Source organism: Scyliorhinus canicula, chromosome 15, assembly GCF_902713615.1.
Source record: "Scyliorhinus canicula chromosome 15, sScyCan1.1, whole genome shotgun sequence".
Lineage (NCBI taxonomy): Eukaryota > Metazoa > Chordata > Chondrichthyes > Carcharhiniformes > Scyliorhinidae > Scyliorhinus > Scyliorhinus canicula.
In genome coordinates, this window is record NC_052160.1 from 47,940,309 (window position 1) to 47,964,765 (window position 24,457).

At 46.1% G+C, this 24,457-nt stretch overlaps 2 protein-coding genes across 10 annotated transcripts in view; both read right to left on the minus strand.

Annotated features, from left to right (window-relative positions):
- Nucleotides 1-24,457, minus strand: part of LOC119978064 (protein ELFN1-like) — a 427,227-nt gene that overhangs the window by 87,964 nt on the left and 314,806 nt on the right. The gene's annotated exons all lie outside the window — the stretch shown is intronic.
- Nucleotides 859-24,457, minus strand: part of elfn1a (extracellular leucine-rich repeat and fibronectin type III domain containing 1a) — a 157,124-nt gene continuing 133,525 nt past the window's right edge. For all 5 annotated transcript variants that reach the window (XM_038819429.1, XM_038819428.1, XM_038819430.1 and 2 more), the window contains exon 2: nt 859-7,144. In XM_038819429.1, coding sequence (XP_038675357.1) covers nt 4,541-6,880 — 2,340 coding nt within the window. In that variant the 5' untranslated portion in view covers nt 6,881-7,144 and the 3' untranslated portion in view covers nt 859-4,540. The remainder of the gene's footprint in view (nt 7,145-24,457) is intronic.

Genomic DNA, 24,457 nt, shown 5'->3' on the forward strand with positions numbered 1-24,457 from the left:
ACTTTCGCTTTGAGTTTGGACTGGTTTGAACTGCACAGGTGAAATAAGTGTTTATCTTCATTTTAAAAGCTGTTACCAGACTACTTGATAACTTAAAAGAGATCATTGCTTTCTCGAAGGACTTCAAACCTGCTGTTTGAAAAGGAGAACAGAGTATCACTAACAAGACCAGAAAAAAGGCCATGTGCTAGGCCTCACCTCACCTTTACATGGATTTTGTTATTGAATTAGAACAGTTAAGGGGGAATTAATTAAGGGATTATACATAGATTACTGTAGCTGTGTGAGGTCTTTATGTTTGTAGTTGATAAAAATTCTTACTGTGGTGTCTATGCAAATGTTAACTAAATTCGTAGAATAAAGCTTGTTTTTTGAATAAAAGCGCCGAAGAACTCTGTTCAATAACACCTGAAAAGAAGCTCTTGTGCTCATTGAAACCAAAATCATTAAACAGTTATAGGTCAGGTGAACTCCATGATATACTATGGAGTTTTCTAAACCCTGGCCCATAACATGATGAAGAAAGGTTAAACAAGTTGGGTCTATAACCACTGGAGTTTTAAATAATGAGAGGTGTTCTTATTCAAACATGTAGATCCTGGGTGGATACTGAGCAGATGGGAAGCACAGTGTTTAGCACTGTTGCTTCGCAGTGCTGGGGCCCAGGTTTGATTCCTGGCTTGGGTCACTGTCTGTGCAGAATCTGCATATTCTCCCTGTGCCTGCATAGCTTTCCTCCGGTTGCTCCCACACGTCCCAAAAGATGTGCTTGTTAGGTGAATTGGACATTCTGAATTCTCCCTCAGTGTACCCGAACAGGCGCCGTAGTATGGCGACTAGGGGATTTTCACAGTAACCTCATTGCAGTGTTAATGTAAGCCAACTTATGACACTAATAAAGATTATTTTTTTTATTTTGTGGGGAAAGTTAGGGGACACAATTTAAGAAGTAGAGGTCTCCTTTTTAAGGTTGGCCATTTTTTTCGCTCAGATAGTCGTTGGTATGTGAAATTCTCTTCTCCAGACAGGTGTTGGTGCCAGGTCATTGAATGTACTCAAGGATGAGTTAGATAGATTTTTGATAGACGAGGGAGTCAAGGGTTATGGGAGATAGATAGGAAAGTGCAACTGAGACCACAACGAGATCAGCCTTTATCTTATAGAATGGCAAAGCAGACTTGAAGGGCCAAATGGCTGACTTTTGCTCCTATGTCCTAGGTTCCAATTATTTTTTTACACTTTTATTTTATGTTTAGTGAGATCCCACCATCAGCATGAGACAAAATGAGGGAGTGTTATTCACCAGAACACTGACAGAACCCCATATCCTTGCTTAAATAGAATCACTGGATGTTTAAAATCCACCTGAATCTCAGAGAAATAAGAAAATCTCATCAAAGCAAGACCATGTGTGGGGCTTAGAATCACACCCTTCTGACACAGAAGGCTGAGCAGCTGAATGGTACAGAACACCTTATTCAGAAAAGACATTCATAAGATGTAGCATTCTCGTTCATTCAGCCCTAAACCCAGGTAGGTTTATTCCCCCTATTACAAAGTAGAGCAGGGGAGTTCTCCCTGGTGTTGCCATCAACATGTATCCTCAATGAATATCACTAAAAACAGGCTATCTGGTCAATGTCTCTTTCTTCTCTTTTGTGGAACCTTGCTGTGCGAAAATTGGTTGCCAGTTTCCCACATTAGAACAGTGGTGCCATTTACCGCCTGCGTCCCGCCGGAATCAGGTTGGGACACAGCCGGTAGATCTCGGGAGAGGCCTCTCCCGGGTTTCCTGGCACACATTACGCCTCGCGAGATCTCGGGGGAAGTGGCGATCTGGATTCCGCATGCGACCCAAACTCGCAGAGTTAAGTGAGTTTAAAAACTCGCATAATTCTGCCTTCACCAGATTTAACTAGTTCCCGGGATCTATTAGCCTTGCTGAGGAGACCCCAGCCAGATGCCAATTAGTACAGGCCTCCACAAACGGGGACTAGGCATACCGGTACCTCGAGGTAATTGGAGGCCCCTGGGTGGCTGGTATCTGGGCAGAGTAGCACCCTGGCACTTCTGATGTTCCCCAGGCACCTTAGCACAGTCACCCTGGAGCCTTGGCAGTGCAAAGGTGTCCAGGTACATTTTGCACATGCTAGGGGTCGGGGCCAGGGCCAGCTGTGCCCTATGTGAGGTGGGGTACGGGGGGCTCAATGACCCCCAAACTGGTTAGTTGGGGAGTCTGGGGGTCGTGTCGGGGGTCGAGAGATCGGGATGCCATTTGCACTAAGGAGCCTCAGTACAGGAAAGATGGCTGAGTGCGGCCTTGGCAGGGCATTCCCCGTCAAGGCCCAAAGAAATCAGAGTGCCATTAGATAACGGGGTCGTTCCCAGCACTGCTGTGCTGAGAACGACCACTCTAATCCAGCCCAGAATGGACTCTGTATTGCTTTTGGTAAGATCGCACCCAGTAACTACACTTCAATAGTACTTAACACTTTGAAAAGTCCTGAGCTGCACCATATAAATGAAAGGATTTCTTTATTTCTTCTTTTGAATGGATTTAAGATTCAGGAAAAGTTGAAGGCAATTTTCACATCTGGTCTTTTTGCAGTATATACATACACAGGTATGGTACTTTGAGACAATAACTGCTAATCCAATTACTGTACAAAGACTACATACATTACCATTTGGGAGGGAGTGGGGCAAATCTAATTTTGGTGTGGGTGAAAAATGAAAATTGAATATGAAGCAAAGTCAGGCGAGGTGGACAACAAAGTATTACACGATATTTACAGCATAGAAACAGGCTACTCAGCACAACTGGTCCATGCTGACTCCTGCTCCATAGAAGCCTCCTTCCACTCTTCATTTAACTCTTATCAATAGACCCTTTTATTCCTTTCTCTCTCATGTTCATGTGCTTATCTGGCATCCATAGCATCTATGCTGTTCCATCTCGACAACTGTATGTGGTAATTAACCACTCTCTGGGATTGGATTCATCCATCTCTGTTTTATGACCTTAGTTTTAGCCTCCCAAAACAAATAGAAATATTTCCCCATGCCTAGATTATCAAACCTCTCAGATAAATTTAAAGATCTCGGTCAGGCCACTCTTCAGCCTTCATTTTACTCCAGGAAAAAACCCCAGCTTGTTCTGCCTTTCTTAATCAGCAACATATTTCAGTTCTGGTACCTGCCTTGTAGGGGTTCTTGTGTTGCAATGTGTAGTATCCCTGCTCTGAGCTGTAACCTCTGGGTTCAAGTCCCATCCCAGGATTTGTTGGCCAAGAAAGGTGTGTTTAGAACATAACCAAAAATGTTGAGTATCAACTAGTAAATCCTTCCAGCATATGGCAATGGCAGGTAGTAAGAGATACTTGATCAGCCATATGATGGAAAGAAAATTAGATCTTCTACCATCAGTTTTTAGCTCCAGACTATAACATGCATGTAAAAGTGCATGTTGTCACAGTAACTCAGACTCCTTGGCGGGCCGATTGGCTCGATGGCCGGTGTGGATCAGATTGGTGCAAACAGCATGAGGCTCATTCCCTTTTCCAACTGGGATGGATGTGGGATCTGCCTCCTTAACCTATCTGTGGTGTTGTTTGTGGCACTATGATTTGGACCTGCCTTCAGACAAAGTCAAGAAGAACTTAATTTATAATCTTTTTTTCACCCTCCCCAGTACCTCTATATCCCTTTCATAAATAGGGAGACCAGGACTGTGCACATTAATTCAAGTACTTCACCTAGACCTTTCAGTTTAACAAAACTTTACAGTGCAATACATCTGTCGCCTACAGAACAAGATTGATCCCGTTAAGGATTTGTTGAGCTATCTGTGTCCCATTGACAGTAAAGACTTTATTCTCTCTGAGCGAACCCGTGACTTGGACCAATGAGACAGAAAGAGAATGCGACAGAAGAAACCATTCAATCCATTCCTTTCACCAGTCCACTTTTATCCAATGCTCGGGGCCAGTTATCAGACATTTACTGGAAACTAAAAAGACTGTTCTGTAAAATCCAGAATTAAAACCTGATACAAACAGGCAAAAAAAAATCGAGAAACATTATTGCAAATATAGAAATTTATCTGTACAGAATTGCAGGGGAGAAGTGGAATATTTTACTGGTAAATATAACTGTACAATGCAAGGTGTGAACGGTGTGTGAGCTACAATTACACAGTTTAGTCACAGTGTACATTGTACAACGAACAATGCCCCTTGTACACTACAGTGAGTCACAGTCACAGGACAAAGTCATGCGATAAATAACATCCAATATTCCAAGGCTTCTGGGTGTCCTTTATATATGTATGTATATATCTTATATATATATATATATATAGTTTTAAAAAATCCTTTGTACAGGTAGTTAAGTTCAGTTTTGAGGATTTTGGTGCACAGACTTGTGAAGGAGGCTATCGTTTTTAAGAACAGTAGAGTTGGTCAGGTTAAAAACAGCAGCTGTAAAGTTTTTGTTTGATTGGTTCTTTTTGGTCCGATTTTAGTTTAAATATCTCGAAGACTCAAGATTTGTGCTGGTTGGAGACGCCCTTCCAGTAATCAAGGATATCGTGCAGGTCCTCATCCTTGGCAAACTGCACCTTTTTCCTCAGAGCATGTCCCGCCGCCATGTACTCTTCCTCCCCCTCTTTGTGCCTCTTCTTGTGCAATCTGAAGCGTTCCCAGATACCCAGAGGCGGCTTGCTGCTATACTCTGGGCTGGATGTATAGCTGAGGTTATGGTACTGAGGTGAGAGCTGCGAGTATGCCACATCCCGCCGGGGCCGGCTGAGTGGCTCCAGGATGGAGGGCTTGCTGCGGCCACTCAGTCCCTCTGACACTGGCTGCTCACCCTGACGCCGGCCCGGGTAGGAGTGGCGGTGCTCGCTGCGCTGCTGACCCCGAGGGACTGTGGCTGGGCTGCTGGCCGCTATTGGAGATGCCTTCTCAATATACTGGGCCTCTGACCTGCAGGTGTGCCCTGGCACCGAAGTGTCAGAGTGGAAGGACCTGGGACTTTTTGCAGAGCTGCTGGAGGAGGTGCTGGGGCGTTTGGGGGCCACTTCAATACTGCTGTGCCTCTGCAGCGGATGGTAACTCTCCTTAGAAATGGGGGACAAGAATTCGGGCTTGCCCTGGGGTTGCTCGGTGATCATTAGCACCTGGGGGTCCACTGACGCCATGGCCCCAGCTTTTCCACCTTGGAAAGACCCAGTCTCTGATTTCAGTGCATCGATGCAATTATTGATGATCTGGTTCACCTTATCCACTTCTTTGGCAATGGTCGAGATTTCTGCAGCAGAACTCCGGCCCTGCCCACTGACCTCCACGTCCCTCCGATCAGAAGGCTCCCCCGTTCTCACTTCAATATAGTTGCCCTTGGCAGTTTTAGGTGTCTCAGTCAGCTCCTGAAGCTTGTGTGACTCTGTGTCCCCTGATGATGGCAGGAAAGGCATCCGGGGTGCAGCTTCAGAGGGCGGCATTGGTTTCTGGACTAACTGGGAGACGGTGCTGGCTTCCATCTCTGCCCCATACTTCAGCTCAATGATGGTCTTTGTCATGCTGCCAGGCTTTTTGTGCTTTTCCACTTTTTGTCTCTTCTTCCGCAGACAGTAATACACCAGGCCCAGGACGATGACCATCCCAAAAAGGCAGCCAAGAATAGTCATGATGTAGTGAGTGGCAGTTGATGGTGGCGGTACAGTGCCTTTTGTTTTATCACTTCCTGTAGAAAACGTGATGCAGGTTTGATTGTACCTTAAGGCATTCCGGATAGATGCCACACAGTATGTGTAGGCAGTGTGGGGCTGGAGCCTGTCCAATGTAATGACCTCTTGTTCTGTCTGCAACTTCTTTATGTCTGCATAAAAGCTGTTGTTGTATTGCACCAGGATGTACATTTTACTGAAAGGCCGGGGGATCTGCACTAACAAAGTGGCAGTTGTGTAGGTAACATGCTCTACCTTTATCACTGGTGCACGGGTTTCACGGGTAGGGGAATGGTAGGTTATAATGGGGGTGGGATCATCGCCTGAGGAGCAGTCTTCAGCTCCGCAAGGGCTGTCTGAGGTGACGGTGATTGGGGGCATCCGGGTAGGCATGAACTTGGGGTCAAAGCTGTGGATGTCATCACAAGTTGAGACAAGCAAGCTGTAGGCGCTCTGTGTCTGGCTTTGGCTCAGCAAGGCATGGCCTGCGTAACGAGATGGGGTTTCACACTGCATCCGATCGTAGCTCCTGGTGGTGTTGTTGAACTGCACCAGCCATTTCAGGAAGCCCAGCAAATCGCAGGAGCAGTAAAACGGGTTGCCATAGAGTTCACAAGTCGTAAGCTTACCAAGACCAAGGAAGGTGGAACTTTCCAATATTTGTAACCGGTTCATAGACAGGTCAATATTCATAATGTTGGGACATTCCCAAAAGGAATTGGGACTCACCACCTCAATAAGGTTGGCCTGGAGATAGAGGTATTCCAGCCTCCCCAGCCCCCGCAGGATTCCCTCGGTGATGTTCCGAAGCTTATTGAATCCTAATTGCAAAACACGCAGGTTGTACTGGGCAGAAAAGGCTCCATCTTCGATATAGGAAATATCATTCTTGGTCAGGTTTAGCTCTGTCAGGTTGCCAAATCTGTTCAGCGAGGAATACTGAACGCTTTTAATCTTATTCTCGTTCAGCCGGAGGTCCACAATGGTGCTGTTGATATGCTGAGGAATGGATTCATATGGGGGTTGGTTTTGGCTACAAATTGCCAGCCACACAAATCCTTTCTCCCCTTCAATGAGCCAGCAGTCACCATAAACTCCAGCAGCATTCATCAACGAGGCTAGAGAGACCCAGAGAACGAGACTGTGCAGAGCCATCCCCTTGTGCTCTCGGGGCTTGTGAGCAAAGAGCTTTCAATAGCACCCACCTGCTCAACAAGTTGAGATATTTTGCAGAGCTCAAAGTATACTCTTTTGTTTTTAATGCTAATTAATAAACTGAGGTGCAGTTATTTGTTTGCTTCATGACATTTTCCTTGTCCATTTTTTCTCTACACACAGTTCTCTTTGAATTCTTTTGTGCACTGTGTCCCCATCTGCAGACATTCCTTGAGATAGTTTCAACAGCTTGTCTTGATTTTCCTAAGGAGGGGAAGAAAAGACAATATAATAAGGCTGATTTGAGATTATTTTTGATCACAATTACTTTGCATAAGAGTTTGGTCCCCAAGTTAATCAGGCCTTTTTAATTGAAGTACCACAGGAGTTATTTTATTTGTTTTTGCTTATATTTCTGGTGGCTTTATATCGCTTGAAATTGTGGAAATATAAATTTGTTTTTTCAACAAGATTTCCACAACCATGCCACTTGAAAACCAGGAAACAAGAGGTCTAGGTTTAGACAAGTCTATCCCGCTGGGGCCTTCCAATTTTCCCAATTAACTCATCAGTGGAGGGAAATTATAATATTGCCCCCTGGGCCCAGATGTGAAGTTATCATCTTTCTAATGAAGGAGTGGCTACATTAAAATTTCATCTCACAAGGAAGATTCAGTATTATTTATCCCCCCCCCCCCCCCCCCCCTCCTCCCGCCCCGAATCAGGCTGGGAGGTAGGGGCACCATATAATTGGATGGGAAGGTGTGAGATTGAGAGCTTATTGCTTTCCCGACTCTCTGTGGTGAAATTGGGATAGCGAAGGTTGAGGATGCCCTTCATGCATGGAAGTCAAGTGGCTCTCTTATGCCTCTGCAATTTTAAACACTTGGCTGTTCCATCAGCTGCCTAGTCATTAAGCTTTGTAATTCCTGCCTTAAATATCTCTCCCCTCTACCTCTACTCCTTAAAGATGTTCCCTGAAACCTACAAACCAGACTGGTCACTTAGGCCCCCATTATGCTGTCTTGGGGTCGGAGAGTGCGATCTCGGGGACTTGCCCTCCTGATTTTGCCCTATGGTGTGCCTTCTGGCAGTAAAGGCAGTGCCAACTCTGCTGGAAGAGTTCACCTTGACTTCCACATTGTTTCTCCCCCCCTCTACCCCCTCCCCCCCTCCCCCCAACATTACTGGGGCCTGTCTTACTGGCCCTGGAGAGTCCACGGTGTAATTTCTCTTCTGGGGCCTTCTTCAGTCACAAAAATGGCCATCGCTCCTTGGTGGCGCTGCTTGGGCTGAAGAACTGTCAACCCATTGATTGGCTGACAGTTTTTGGAGGAGGGTTCTTTGCCATTGAATATATTGAAGACCCAACAGGAGTCAGTAGACTCTCTGTTGGACATTTAATCCAGATGGGGCTCCTGGAAATGGCCGCAGCAGGACTTTCATGGCCATTAAACTCAGCTGACTTGAGCACAAATACTATACTGAGTGAGTGACTTGAAGGTGCTGTTTTTTGGATGCAATGTAGAACCGAGGTCCCATCTGTCCACACACACTATTTTGATGAAGAGCAAGGAGGTTCTCCCTTCTGTTCTGACCAAAATGTATCCCTCAACCAATGCCTAAAAACAAATTATCAAGCAATTTGCTGTTTGTGCATACATTGGCTGCTTAGTTTCCAATATGAAAATAGTGATTGCACTTCAGAAGTTCTTCACTAACTGCTTCAGAACATCTTGAGGCTATAAAAGGTGCGACATGCAAGTTCTTTCTTGACTGTTGAATCAACCACGCTTTTTGCACTCATAGCTAGAATTCTGGATCAATCAATTACTACCTTACTTTACTTTTTGTCTTTTTAAAAAATATTTTTTATTCTCCTTTTTCACATTTTGTCCTAAATTTACACCAAGCAATAAACAATAATCAGTATCAAATGTAATGTGAATCTCTATATCAACAACAACAATCTCATCCTCCCACCAAACCCCAGATAGTAGCCCGCATGTTAGCATAAACAAATGACAAAAAGGAATCAGGAATCACCCATAGTCACCATTAACACATACAGTCCCTCTCCCCCAACCCTCTCAGCAACCCCCCCCCCCCCCCCCACCCCCCGATGTTCGATGTGATCTAATTCTCGAAAGTACACAATGAATAACGCCCATGAATTGTAGAACCCGTCCATCCTTCCCCTCAGTTCAAATTTGACCTTTTCAAGCATCAGGAATTCCAGCAGGTCCCCCCACCATGCCAGGACACAGGGTGGAGAGGTTGATCTCCACCCTAACAGGATCTGCCTTCGGGCGATCAATGAGGCAAAGGCTACAACATCTGCCTCCGCGCCCGTTTCCAACACCGGCTGGTCCGACACCCCAAATATGGCCACCCAAGTGCCCGGGTCCAGTTTCACATACACCACTTTAGAGATTACCCTAAAAACCTCCTTCCAGTAATCCTCCAGCTTTGGACAGGACCAAAACATATATGGTTTTCAGGGCCCCCCCTATAATGTTCACACACATCTTCTACCCCCTTAAAGAGCCTGCTCATCCTCGTCCTTGTAAGGTGCGCTCTATACACCACCTTCAGCTGTTTCAGCCCCAGCCTCGCACACAAGGTGGAGGCGTTCACCCTCCGGAGCACCTCACACCAGAACCCCTCCTCCATACCCTCTCCCAACTCTTCCTCCCACTTTGCCTTGATCCCTTCCAGCGGTGCCTTCTCCTATTCCAAAATAGCCCCGTAAACCGCCAATACTACCCCCTTCTCCAGTCCCCCTGTCGTCAGCAACTCCCACCTTACTTCAGTCTAGCACAATAAATAATAGAAATATTTGCAGTGGCCGGACCAATAATTATTTCTTAACCCCTGAAGATCTAAAACAGATTGTATGGACTTTTCTGTATGCAACTGGCTACCATGCTTCCTATGTTCTAGCAGTTACTATACTCCAAAAATACTTCAGACTTTGAAGTACTTTAGGATGGCCTCCTTCTGCACTGTAAATTTTATGATTATATGATTCTATATCTTGAGGTTATGAAAGGAGCTATATAAATGCAAGGCTTTTTTCTTCCAAGGGTCAGAATTAGATCACATAAATATAATCTGTAACTGCTGTATACTGATCAAAATCAATTTGAATTTGCCCAGTTTGGAAAGGGGAGAATAACCTCTTTTACAGTGAGTGACAGAAAGAAACCCACAATCCACATGTGAGTCCTAATTTGTTGCTGGGTTTGGCAATAATCGAATACACGAGGGAGAAGGAGTGGAGCGGAATTTCAGAATTAGATCTAGCAATAAAAAATGTCCAGTGTCTGTGCCCATAAGCATTCCCTTTGTGCTCCCTCATCACTGCAGCAATAAAACACACTGGGCGAAATTCTCCGCCCCCCACGACGGGTGGGAGAATAGCGGGAGGGCCTTCCCGACATTTTTGCCGCCCTCCCGCTATTCCCCCCCCCCCCCCCCTCCAAGACCCGACCCGAATCGCTGCCGCCGTTTTTTTACGGCCGGCAGCGATTCTCAGCTGTTAGATGGGCCGAAGTCCCAGCCCTTTACGCCGTTTTTACGAACGGCAAACACACCTGGTCTTGCCGTTCGTAAAAACGGCGTGACTAACTCGCTATTAATGACCATGGCACCGATTGGCACGGCCTACGGTGCCATGGGCCCGCGATCGGTGGGCACCGATCGCGGGCAGCGGGACCGATGCCCGCGCACTACTTGTCCTTCCGCCGCCCCGCAGTATCCATTCGCGGGGCGGCTGAGGGGCAACCCGGCCCGCGCATGCGCGGGTTTCGCGCAAAAACGCGATGACGTCACCCGCGCATGCGCGGGTTGGAGTCTTCCAAACTGCGCATGCGCGGCTGACGTCATATGACGCGTCAGCCGGCGCTAACTCCGGCAAGCGGGCTTAACGATTTTCGTTAAGCCCGTCTTGCCGGAGCCTACGGCGTCGGGTTGCTAGCCCCGACCGGGGACCAGAATCGGTCCCCGGTCGGGAAGGGGCGCGCTGCCGTAAAACCCGCCCGGGTTTTACGCCAGCTTTACGATTTCTCCCGTTTTGGGAGAATCGCGCCCACTGCATTTATGTGTTCTCTTCAACATTGTAAAACATCCCAAAGCGTCTCACATGAGCATTATCACAACAGGATAGTGACTTAAATAGATATTAGGACAGGCGACTAAAAGTTTGGTCAAAGGCTTCAGTTTAAGTGAGCATCTTAAAGGAGGAGAGATAGGGGGGGAAGATGTTTAGGGAAGGAATTCCAGAGCTTCTGACTTTGACAGCTAATTGTCCATCAGTATTGATGGAGCATTTAAAATTGCATATGCACAAGAGGCCAGGATTGGGGACAAGCGTAAAGATCTCAAGACGGCTGTTGCACTAGGGGAGTGTAATAACCCCCACGAGGACCATGGGGGATCACTAAAGATCTTCCCGTGGGGCTCGTGGAGTGTGGATTTTCCTGGTAGCAGGCAGAGTCCCGCCTAGCTGGGACTGGTTAACTGAGCCCTTTAAATGCCAGCCCTAACCTGGATTGGCAATGCTAGCTGTAATGGATTGCTGTACGCCGCAATAGAGGCTTTACTTTCTGTTGCAAATAAACTATGTTAGCCTTCCTGCTTCTGTTTCCTGGATTACTACACTGGTAATGAGGAGCAAGAAAAAGATTCTGGACAGCCTTGCCATAGCCTTTCCATAGCCAAACGATTCTGGTAAGAAAAATAGAGCCATATGATGCAGGCATGAAAGATTGGCCCCAGTATGCCGAAAGAATGCAATACTTCTTTTGGGCAAAAATGCATAGAAGTCGAAGACCAACAGGAGATGATTCTCCTGACCACTTGTGAAACCCCAACGTTTGGCATCATTAAAAGTCTGACCTACCCAACAGCCCCAGAACTTGATAGACCTTGTGGCAAACCACTCTGACCCTAAACCACCTGTGATAATGCAATGTTATAGATTCAACATGGCTGGAAGAATCCCCAGAGAATCAGTAACAGAAATCCTGACAAGATTTCAGAATAGGCGTAATATTGTGAGCATGGACCATCCCCCCCCAGAGATACTTTGGGACGACTAGTATGTGGGATAAATAATGCCGCAATCCCGAGGAAACTGCTGGCGGATCCTACCCTGGACCTTAAAAGAGCCATAGAATTGGCACTGTCCCACGAAAATGTCGATAAAGCGGCCCAGGAACCGGGTACAGGCAGTTAAAATGAACGTGTTGCCGCGGTTTCTGTTTATTTTCCAATGCCTGCCGATTTTCCTGCCAAAGGCATTTTTCAGAGAGATTGAAGGGAGATTACCTTGTTCATATGGGGAGGGAAGGTGGCCAGAGTGAGAAAGTTGCTGCCTCAGAGGGGAAGGCAGGCAGGGGGCTTGGGTCTTCCGAACCTGATATATTATTACTGTACAGCGAATGTGGAGAAGGTGCGGAGCTGGGTCAGAGGGGTTGATTCCCAGTGGTTCAGAGAGGAGGAGAGTTTGTGTAGGGGGTCAGGATTGAAGGCGCTAGCAGCAGCGCCACTCCCGACGGCCCAGGGGAAATACTCAGGGAGTCCGGTAATAATAGTTTCATTGCGAATTTGGAGGCAGTTTCTCCAACACTTCAGGTCGGGGCAGGGTCAAGGGAAATGCCGATTCAGGGAAACCTCAGATTTGAGCCAGGGAAGTGGGTCGGACATTTTCGGAAATGGGAGGAGAAGGGGAAGGAGAAGACACCAAAAGATTTGTTTCTTGAGGGTCGGTTTGCAGGATTAAACCCCAGGCCAATGGCCAACCGCTGGACATCAAAGTAGACACAGGAGCCGCCGTCTCCATTAGGGGAACAGAATTTCAAGCAACTCAGAGTGGGCATTTTGACCTGAGCCAGGGGAGCCATCATACTTTGCCGGAACCACCGTGATCCCAGTCACAGACGGTATGATTCCCCCTAATAGTGGTAAAAGGACCAGGTCCCAGCCTTCTGGGAAGAGACAGGCTGCAAAACATTCGACTGAATTGGCACAGATTTTTAAGATGGGCCCAGGTAATTTATACAAAGTTATAAGGAAGGGCAGCTCGGTGGTAATTTGGTTAGCACTACTGCCTCACAGCACCGAGGTCCTAGGTTCAATCCCGTCTCTGGGTCACTGTCCATGTGGAGTTTGCACATTCTCCCTGTGTTTGTGTGGTTTTTGCCCTCACAACCCAAAAGATTGGATAGTTAGATACTCTTTCCTAGGGTAGGAGAGTCAAGTACTTGGGGACATAGGTTTAAAGTGTGTGTGGAAAAGTTTAGAGCAGATGTGCGAGGCAAGTTTTTATACAGAGGGTGGTAAATATATGGAATGCGCTTCCTGGGAAGGTGGTGGGAGCAGGTACGTTAGTGGCATTTAAGGGACATCTGGACAAATATATGAATAGGATGGGAATGGAAGGATACGGACTCCGTAGTACAGGCGGTCTTAGTTTAGGCAGGTACCTTGGTCGGTGCAGGCTTGGAGGGCCGAAGGACCTGTGCTGTGCTGTATTGTTCTCTTTGTTATGTAGGTGGATTGGCCACCCAAAATTGCCCCTTAATTGGAAAAAATGAATTGGGTACTCTAAATTAATTTTTAAAAAACTAAGTCACAGGGAAGCATCCTGTGGTATTCCAGGAAGGTCTCAGAAAAATTAAAGCTTCTAGGGCAAAAATTTATGTAGACCTGAAGGCCTTAACCAAGTACGTAAGGGCACTGCCAGTCCCTTACATCCTACTCATGAAAGTAGAGACCAATTTGAAGCGACTGGAGAACCTAGGCATCATACGCCTGGCACATTCACTGAATAGGCTGTGCCAGTCATTCCAGTAGACTTTACAATGACTATAAAATGACCATCAATTGAGCCTCCAGCCTCAACTGGTACCCCTTGCCACGCATCGAGGACCTATACCCAAAACTGACTGGTGGCCACATATTTACAAAACTAGCCATGAGCCATGCATACCACCAGCTGGAGCTTGAAGTGGCATCTAGAAAATACGTCACTATTAATACCCATAAGGGATTATATGAATATACTCATCTACTTTTTGGAGTATAATTGATGTATGTTATTTTCCAGTGGGTGATGGAAAACATCCTTCAAGGATTGTCCAGGGCTGCAATATACCTGGATGACATATTAGTCGCAGAATAAACCAAGAAGGAACACCTGGAGGAAGTCTTATTACAATTCTCTAATGCAGGCATCAGCCTTGAAAGAGAAAACATGTGTGTTTCAGGCAAGCGAGATAACATGCCTCAGGTACTGTGTCGACAACGACGTCCTACACCCCATAGAAGACGAGGTAAAGGCCATAAAACGAGCTCCGACTCCAAGAAACATAACAGAACTAAATTCATTCCTGGGTCTCATCAATTATTATGGAAAATTTATAGCAAATCTAGCCACCTTTCTGACACCCATGCACACACTGCTAAAAAAGAATCAGAAGTGGTTGTGGTGAACACCACAAAACAAAGCATTTGTGAGAGTGAGGAAGCACGACTATCATCTAATACATTGGCTCATTATGACCCCTCAAGCTCACTCATATTAAGATGAAACACCTCTCCTTATGGAGTAGGAGCGGTACTATCTCACAATTGGGGTAATGGCATTGAGAGGCCATTGGCCTTTGCATCTAGGACCCTGGCAGAAGCAGAGAGACGATAAGCACAGATTGAAAAAGTATGATTGGTTGTGATATTCTCATTAAAGAAGTTTCATTGATACGTCTACAGGTAACACTTTACCATCATCACAAAACAAACTTATATTGGGCTTCTTTAAAGAGGACAAGGCAAACCCTCCCATCGCCTTGGCCCGGATTCAACACTGGGCACTATTACTGGCGGCAAACAAGTACATTTCTGAGCATTGGCCAGGAACATAAATAGCAAATGCAGATACCCTGAGTCAACCACCGCTGCCCACGGGCCAGCAACCCCCCCCCCCCCCCCACACCTAAATTTCATGGAAACCCTGTTGGTATCTGTCATACAGATACGTTAGGCACTTCCATAAAGGGGCTGATTTAGCACACTGAGCTAAATAGCTGGCTTTTAAAGCAGACCAAGGCAGGCCAGCAGCACGGTTCCATTCCCATACCAACCTCCCTGAACAGCCGCTTGAATGTGGCGACTAGGAGCTTTTCACAGTAACTTCATTGAAGCCTATTTGTAACAATAAGCGATTTTAATTTTAATTTTTCATTTACAGATAGAAACTTGGACCCAAACGGACCCTACACTGGCAAAGCTACGCCACGTCATCCTAAGTGTACAGACGACTTAAATCCCTTCCTCGCAAAATGCCAGGAAATAATTGTGTAAGGCGGCGTTATCCTGTGGGGAGCCCCAGTGATTGTTCCACTCCCAGGTCAAAGCGCCATATTACAAGAGCTACATAGCAGCAATCCGAGAGTCACAAAAATGAAGATGCTTGCAAGGTGGCCCAGACTCATTGTGGACATTGAGAACATGGTGAGATAGTGCCCATCCTGCCAAGAGAATCAGAATCTCACAGTGTTGGCCTTTTGGCCTTACTGTAGGAATGGCCAGGGAGACTGCATGCATAAAGATTTCACCGGACCATTCATGGGATCTATGATTCTAATTATAATTGATGCCCATTCCAAATGAATAAATGTGCATTGGATAACATCCAATACATGCAGCATCACCATAGAGAGACATCATAGAGTAGACAGTCATTCAGCATCCATGGAATACTGGAGGTCCTCATAATAGACAATAGGTCTCCATTCACCTGTAGGGAATTCCAGGCGTTTATGAAGACTAATGGAGTGAAACACATCCATACAGCACCATATCATCCATCCACAAACAGCCTAGCTGAATGGGCGGTGTCCAAATATTTAAGAGCAGCATGTAAAAGCAAATCACAGGCTCGCTCAAGACAAAACTAGCATGGTTCTTCTTTAATTATAGAACCATGCCATATACTACAACATGAGTTGCGCTAGCAGAACTATGAATGGGTCGGCGCCACCGGATCATAATCAGTTCAATGTTGCCCAACTTGAGTGGGAAGGTAGAGTCAAAGCAAGAAGCTCAGACGGAAAACCATGATAGCTTGAGGGCAGACAAGATCTTTTGGCCAGGAGACAGCGCCCACATCCGCAACTTTGGGTCCAGGAGTTGTAATAGAGAAAATGAGACCTGAATCATGTAAGATCAAAACTAAAGAGAAAACCTGAAGAAAACATATAGATCTCTCAGAAGCAGAGAACCACCCCACTGATAAAACTACTTCTGGTGAAACGACACTCTCAACATCTCTGTCCAGTAAATCTTTTCATTTTCCTTTTTTTTAAAGAATTAACTTTGGTGAGAAATGGGTGACTATATGAACGATTAAATTAATCGAAGTATTGAGAGAGTCGAAGTGCTCTTGTTAATTTGTTGGGTGTGCTACTGGGATTGGTTTAGAATATAATGCAGTGATTGAAACCATCTTGTCCAGAGCCTCCATCAATTTACAATCACATTTTGTGTTTATTTATTTTCTTTTTAATTTAAAGTACCCAACTCTTTTTTTTCAATTAAGGGCCAATTTAGTGTGGCCAATCGACTCCTACACATTTCTTTGGGGTTGTGCGGGTTAGACTCACGCAGACACGGGGAGAATTTGCAAACTCCACACGGACTGTGACGCAGGGCCGGAATCGAACCCGGGTCCTCGTCGAAGTGAGGCAGTAGTGCTGACTACTGCATCACCGTGCTGCCGAGATCTATTTACAATCATGACAGTAAATATCTCTCACATTCTCCACCTTGCACCGCATGAATGAAGTTGGCAGTTTTAATAGGGTGTAACATTGATTCAATTGGCCCATTTATTTAGTCCTTCAAACGAGAACTGAAGTTTCTAGTTGGAGCAGAAATTACCTTTTACATAAGGTTGGTTCTTTGTAGCCATTAATCATGGCAGAGTGATCTCTTCTACTGGTTTTGATTTTCGAAGAGGGCTTGTGAAGAATTTCCCAGATTTTTCTTCTTCCCAAAATAACCTGGGATTTTAAATCTGTTCACTCATCTCTCTCACGAAAACATGAGGCGCAAATATCAGGCTGCGTTTGGCTCTCGCTTGAGTGCAACCCGGCTGGAGAATCGCGGAGGTAGACCGTAAACCTACTTACTGGCCTCCCTCGATTCTTTGGCCTCCTCAGGGAGGCTGCAGCTGGGCATCGATCAGTGCTAGTCCACACAAACGTGGGCCAGGTGGAATGGCATCTGGGGGCGTCTCCCAGCTATCAGAGACCCAAGGATGGTCAGGGTAATTGCAGGGTGGCTCCCTGGCCCTCCACCTGCAATGCGGGCAACTTGGCACTGCCACCCTGGCACTGCCAAGGTGTCTGGATGGCACTGCCAAGCCAGCAGGAGCACTGCCTGGGTACCAGGTGACAGTATAAGGGTGCCCGAGTGCCAGGGTCAGGGGCCATGCCCATGAAATGAGGATGGAGGACGGAGGTTTGAAGGGTGGGTAAATAGGGGGGTCCTGGAGAGGGAGTCTCCCAGGGACCCCATAGCGGGGTGTCCTCACTTGCGGGGTGTGCGCTAGTGTCCATGTGTGTGGGGTGGTGACATTGTCCATGGGTGGGGAGTGTGGGGGACCCACAAGCAAACTTAGAGATCAGGGCACCTTTTAAAATGGAGGCCCAATCTTTAAGTTCAGCTCCCCAATGCTAAAAAAATTCTAATGGGGGCTAAACCTGTGTGAAACTCCTCAGGGCCCAAAAAGCGACTAATTGTCATTGAACTCGTCGGTAGAGCCGGTAGGAATCTCCCTGAAAACCCCACCACAAATTAACTTAGAATTATTTGAGGAGAATAGGGCCCGTGCTTTCTGGGTGAGGTGGAGGGCGTACATATTGTGATGTACAAGACCACCACACCTGTGTGAGATTGGTGGATGGCCCAGAGTGTCTTTTCCTGCCTGTTATTATTCGCATGTTTGTAATGTTTGGGGTAGCATTTTGGGGTCAACAGCCTGAAAATCTGTTTCCAAAGGCATTGCTGAAGCCTAACAATAGGCCCTTTTAGCTGGTGTCCAAAAAAAGTGTTTGATTGGGGTGGATTACAGGGACACATGCTATCTCTTCTGGATTATATATGTTTCTATTCATTCTTGGGATGTGGACATAAGCAGGGTGGCAATCGTTGCCGGCATTTATTGTCTGTTCATAGTTGAGAAGGTGGTGGTGAACCTTCTTTTTGAGCAATTGTAGTCTGTGCGGTGAGGGTGCTCCCAGAATGTTGTCCAATGGAGATTTCCAGAAATTTGGTCCAAAGATGGTGAAGAAACAACCAATATATGTCCAAGTCGTGATGAGTGTGATTTGAAAAGAAAGAAAGAGTCACATTTATATTATACCTATCATGACCACCAGACATCCCAAAGTGCTTTACAATGTTTGGAAGAAAGTTGGAGGTGGCTGTTTTCTGCTGAATTTGTCTTCCTTGGTGGTCGTGGTTTGGGAAGTGCTGTTGAAGAGGTTTAGTCAGTTGCTGCTATGCCTCTCGTCTATGGTGCAGACTGCTGCCACGCTGTGCCAGTGATGTAGAGAATGGATGTTTCAGCATATTGATCTGGCATATGGAATATTCTTATATTTAGACTTGGGTGTCCTCAGATTACATGTAGAATGAGTCAAATTTAAGGTTGAGATCTCCTCTGCTGCTTTGAGTAACCACGAGGTTACACATTGAGTTAGCAATGTAATTATTTAGCCAACCACTAGGAGGTCCCTGAGTGCACTTCCTCCCTCCTTCTAAAGGCTGAGTCCCCTTTCAGAGCAGCAGGGCTGGGATCAAATCTGTTGGAATTTAGAACTTAGAACTTAGAACAGTACAGCACAGAACAGGCCCTTCGGCCCTCGATGTTGTGCCGAGCAATGATTACCCTACTCAAACCCACGTATCCACCCTATACCCGTAACCCAACAACCCCCCCCCCCCCCTTAACCTTACTTTTTAGGACACTACGGGCAATTTAGCATGGCCAATCTACCTAACCCGCACATCTTTGGACTGTGGGAGGAAACCGGAGCACCCGGAGGAAACCCACGCACACACGGGGAGGACGCGCAGACTCCACACAGACAGTGACCCAGCCGGGAATCGAACCTGGGACCCTGGAGCTGTGAAGCATTTATGCTAACCACCATGCTACCGTGCTGCCCCAAACTGACTCACATTGTTTCTGTATTCCAGGTGTCTTTTTAAATCTTCTTTACTTTCATTCGTTCGGCATTAATATCTATGTTTGCCCATCTAACTGCATGGAGCCCTCAGTGGGTGATGGACAAAAAAGGAGAGCATCAATCATGGTGTTTGTGGGACTAACAGTGCACAATAGTCCGATTGAATGAGAAAGCACAGACCACAGTTAGTATAACTGATGCTGTTAGCTCTAGTATAACTATACTGTTAGCTCTGTGCACAATGTACAATTCCTGTTTATTCAGAATAGTAAGGGTGAGAGCATCAATCACAGCACAGGTACAAACCATGCAGAGCTCCCACTTATTTTGCATAATTACAGTTATAGCATTGCCCCTTTCCAGAGATGATTTGTGAAGTTCACTACCAATGTGAATTAAATTTCCATGCAAAGGAGGATGATAGTAATATCCCTCAATAAAGCTCCTCTTGGGCACGAATCTTCGGCTGCAAAGTGCTTTCGATTGACACTGAACCAAATCGAGTGCAGCGCTGCTTTTGCGATGCGCCACCCCCTCCAAAGCGGAGTATCGACGGCCTCAGGACATTACCTGAGGCCCGCCCCCCGACGCTCTGCCCCCGACCGGCTGAGTCTCCGACAGCATGGGTCTCTCATGGTCTCACCTGTCAGGAACTTGGAGTGGCGACTGAGGACTCAGTCCAGTGCCGCCACAGTCGGGAGAGGGCTGATCTGCGGGCAGGGGGGACTCTGTCAGGGGCTTGGGCAATGTGGGGGGTGTTCCGGGGCACGCAAGCCGACCAAAGGGGGACACTTTTTCACAGACCGGCGTCATGATGCACGGCGCAGCCGCTGCAGGCTGCCGACATGAGCGGGCATGGACCCGGCAATTCTCCGGGCCGTAATGGCAGCTAGAGCTGGGTGCTCTATGCTGCAGCATGCTAGCCCCCAGCTACACGGAAGATCCCTGGCCATTTTGTGCCGAATTTCCAGGCATAAAATGCCACCGTTCCTATGCCGTCGTGAGAACATAGCCTCAAAATCAGATAATCCACTCAGGTACTTGTTGGTCATGTCCAGTGATTCCTCTTCATTTGTCCAGGTGGAATTTGCATTTAAGTCCTTTGTGGGACAGTTTTTCCAGATAGTCCTTCTTGATGGGAGTCTTCCCGTAGGTGGCTGAATAGATCAGTATGAAATAGCAAGTGAGGAACACTGCAAACATTTTCTATCATTTTGTGAGTTGCATGTCAATGGATATATGGAGGGGTGATGTTTGCCAGGACAGGGAGCCAAGGAATTGGTGTTGAGCATAGTGTTCCAGTAATGGTAGGCATGGTAGCATTCAACTGGGTGTCAACTGTGTGTGTGTGTGATGATCTTGACCAGAGTCTGCTACTGAATATGAGAGTGTGAGTGCTGAGGTTCGGAGGGTGGGGGTAGCAGCACCCCCATGTTGAGCTGGTTAGTTTGGCAATCAAGTTATTTCTGGACTTGGCCTTGGCTGCAGTTGTTTTTAGATGTTCCCAGAAAGTCAGTTACTATCTAACGTCACCCCGCTGTGTGTTGCAGTTGGCTGGTGCTTTAACTTGTAGACATTCATTTGGATGTTAACTCTTTATTGGCTTTTGCAATGTAAGATGGAATAAGCTGGAAACTGTTTTTGCAGGACTTGGCTTGAGACACCATGGTGTTACAGTATTGTTCAAGTTTTGACAAGTCCTTGTTTAAGATCTTGTCCAAGGTGTCGATGTTGAGGATTTGAGTTGTGAGGCAGTTGTTGTTGGCATATATGAATTTCGGAAGATCATTTTTGGAAGATTACTTATATAAAAGTTGAACAGGATTGGAGCAAGTATTGAGCCTTGGGGGAGTCCATTGGTTTACTTTTCCATGTACATTTTGCCTGTCCAAGGTGAACTCTGAACCTTCAATTGTCCAACAATGTTCCAAAGCTTTTAGTCACCTGAGAGGTGGAGGGCCATGACAGCTTCAGGAGGAGACCAGGGTGCCGAACGGTGTCGTAGGCAGTTGTGAGGTCGAGGAACACAGCACCTGTCTACAGTTTTTCTGAAAGTTATTTTCACTGTAGGTGGTAAGGTGCAGTATCTGCTCCCCTGTGCTGCTGTCCTTTTGGAAACCAGCTTGGTCGTTTGGTGATAGGCGTTGAAGGATGTCATTCAAGGATTTTCCATGGGACTGATAGGAGAGAGATTGGACGGTAGCTAGCTGAAAGTAAGGGGTCTCTTCGCAGTTTTGGTTTGGCAATGACTTTTGCTGCCCCCCCCCCATTTCTTTGGAATGGTGTTGGAATTTATGACCATTGTGTAAATCAAGAGCTTGGGGCTCCAGGTGTTTGATAAATTCTAGTGGGATATTGTCACAAACTGCTGCCATGTCAGACTTCAAACCCTGTAGGAGCTTCTCTAGTTATGTAATCTTAAAGGGGGCAGGCCTGATGTCTTCTCTGTCATGTCAATACTGTTGTCTTAATTCACCTTGGATGTTTCTTTCAGTGTTTTTGCCCAGGTGTGCTATGTCAAGCATGCGGCTGGAAACATTCTTGGGAATAACTTGAGGGGTGGTTTTGAGTGGGTGGCTTTGGGGCTGCTACAAGGCAATGGATTAGGCTCCAGCTGGAGTGTATGAAGTTTAGCTCTGCCACAGTTTCCTCCCATTTGGTGCGGCACGAGGCATTGAGGGACTCGATCAGATGCTCTCCTGCCTCTGGGTCCCCTGATGCTTCATATGCCTTTCAGAGGGAGCACTTTTTTCATCTCAGCATGAGATATCTATGGGTTATATCCATCGTCAACAATGATGTTTAGTAGTGGGATTGTTGAGATTCTGAGTTCCAAGGTTTCACTATATCTTGTCCAGTTGGCTTTCTGGAAGTTACATTGCATTTTCTTGGGTCTGTTGAGTCCTAGAACATGTAAGTCTATATGAATGAATAGAGGACAGTGTTGGCTGTGGGGGAAGTCATCTAAGACGAGGCTCTGTGCAGGGTGGGAAATCCCATCAAGAGAATTTATCCAGCGCAGGTCAGGAGAGGAATCCCTATGCCATCTGGCTGAATGGAATGTTCCTCGCTGTTTGGGGTAGTATACAAGTTTCAGATAATTTCTGGATGCCCACTCTGCAAGCACTTCACACGGTCCAGTACTGGGTATCCCTAGTCTGAATGGTGGCTGTTAAAAAGTTCTCCACATAGATAGCTGGGTGGGGGAGGGTGGGCAAAACTTGCTGCTCCTAGCTGGTTCTTAGGGGCTTGTAGACATTGGTTATGTGGACTCCACCAACTGCTGGGATGCCAGATAAAGTGGTTGTTATATAGCGTCTCTATTGTAATGAAACTTTCCTAGGGGCTACACAGGAGCATTATTGAACCCATTTTGATATTGATATTTGGAGAGGTAGCCAAAAGCTTGGTCAAGGAGTAAACTTAAAGGAGCATCTTAAAGGAGGAGAGGAGATGGTGTTCAGCGAGGGAATTTCAGAGCTTGGAGGGCTAGGCAACTGAGATGTAGCTTTCAAAGATGGATAAATTAAAATTAGGAATGTTCAAGTGGCCAGAATTGGAGGTGCACAAGGATCTCAAAGGGCTGTAAGGTTGTAGGAGATTCCAAAGGTATGGGAGAGGTGAAGGATGTCCTTTTGAAAATGGTATATTTTGTTTTAATTTGAAAATTTCCATATTTACTGATAAAAGTATTGGAGAAATTAACAACGGGTACTTGACTAATAGTCAGGAGTCAGCCAAGCTAAACTCATAGCTCTGTTGCTTCGTGTGGATTTGAGGCCCATTGCAGAGATTTGAGTACAAAATTCAGGCTGCCACTCCAGTGCAGTGCTGAGGGAGTATTGTACTGCAGTCCTATGTGCCCTCTCAGGTGGAAATGTGACCACTATATAAAAGAAGTGCAGGAAAGTTCTAGTTGGTGTGCTGGACATATTTATCCCAAAACCAACATCACTAAAAAAACAACAGATTATTGGGACAATATGACATTGCTTTTTTAGAATCTTGCTCTCTACTGCATTTCCTACATTGCAAAAGTGACTACAATTAAAGAGTATTTAATTGGCTGTAGAATGTTTTGGGTCATCTTGAGGTCATCAAAGATGCTTTCTTTCTAATAACGTAAGACAAAGTTGAGAGAGCTGTTCAGTGGAGAGAGGTCCCCAATTTCCTCTCTCTCCCATCTGAGTAGTGCCAGAAAATGGGTATCACAAAAACAGGAAGAGGTTCAGTGCCATACAGAACGGGTGGAAGGAAATTGAAATAATATCGTTAATCAAAACTGAAATAAGCTGGCAGGTTTCAGAACAGGAAACTAGGAGCTGGAAAGATGACATTGGAAACAGTTGCAAATTCCAAAAGTAAATATAAACAAAGAAACTACATTATTTTATGTTATTACATTGTAAAAATAGAGAGATACTGGTGTCTTCAAGGGTATTGCATACTCCTGAGGTTGTGAAGACATTTCTAATCTACTTGAGCAGCCTAGTAATACTTGAAGCCATCTGGTGCCGTCTCTATATTACACTCTCAATCCTTTGAGAGCTGCTGTAACATTGCTGTAGCAAATTTTAAAAAAATTAGAAAATATTAAAAGATTATAATGAGCTAGTTTGTGTAGAGCAGTCAGCGGATTGGATCTAGGCTAGAGGGCAACTGACACTTTACAAAGAGTAGATGATTTGTACTGGATTGACATGATCATCCAAATTTAGTCTCTGAATTATCTTGCAATATTTTAAATTACAATCAAACATGCTGGAGTCAAAGCTGGGTTGTTGTACCAGTAGCATTAGAACGTAATATGTATGTGGTGTTCCGTCGACAGTAGCCCCCATTTGAGCTAGTTTTTGTCAGTCACATGACGCACTTGACAGCTGCAGGCTCTGCTTTAAAAATGGCTGGAGAAGATCTGGATCAGGAGTTCCCAAACAGGAGTCCGTGGACTCCCAGGGATCCATGAAGGATTTCCAGGGGATTCGCAGAGCTGGCAGCTGCCATGTGCGTCACGTGACTGACAAATACTAGCTCAAATGGAGCAACTGAGCAACTTCAAAAATAATTACAGCAATGAAATAGGGCAATCAGAGTAAGGCCTCTTGCCAATGGCATGAGAGTCTTTTCTCTGATTGGCCCATTTGATTTATTCCATCTCACTGTTGCTGGGCAGAAAAGTCCACAGCCAACAATGAGGATTGATCCTGAGGCAGGAGGCCACCCCATAGAGAGAGGGGGAGAAGAGGCGGCATTGTGGGGAAGTGGCGGGGAGGAGGGGCTGCAGCGTGGTCTCGGGAAAGGAGCGGTGGGGGATTTGGGC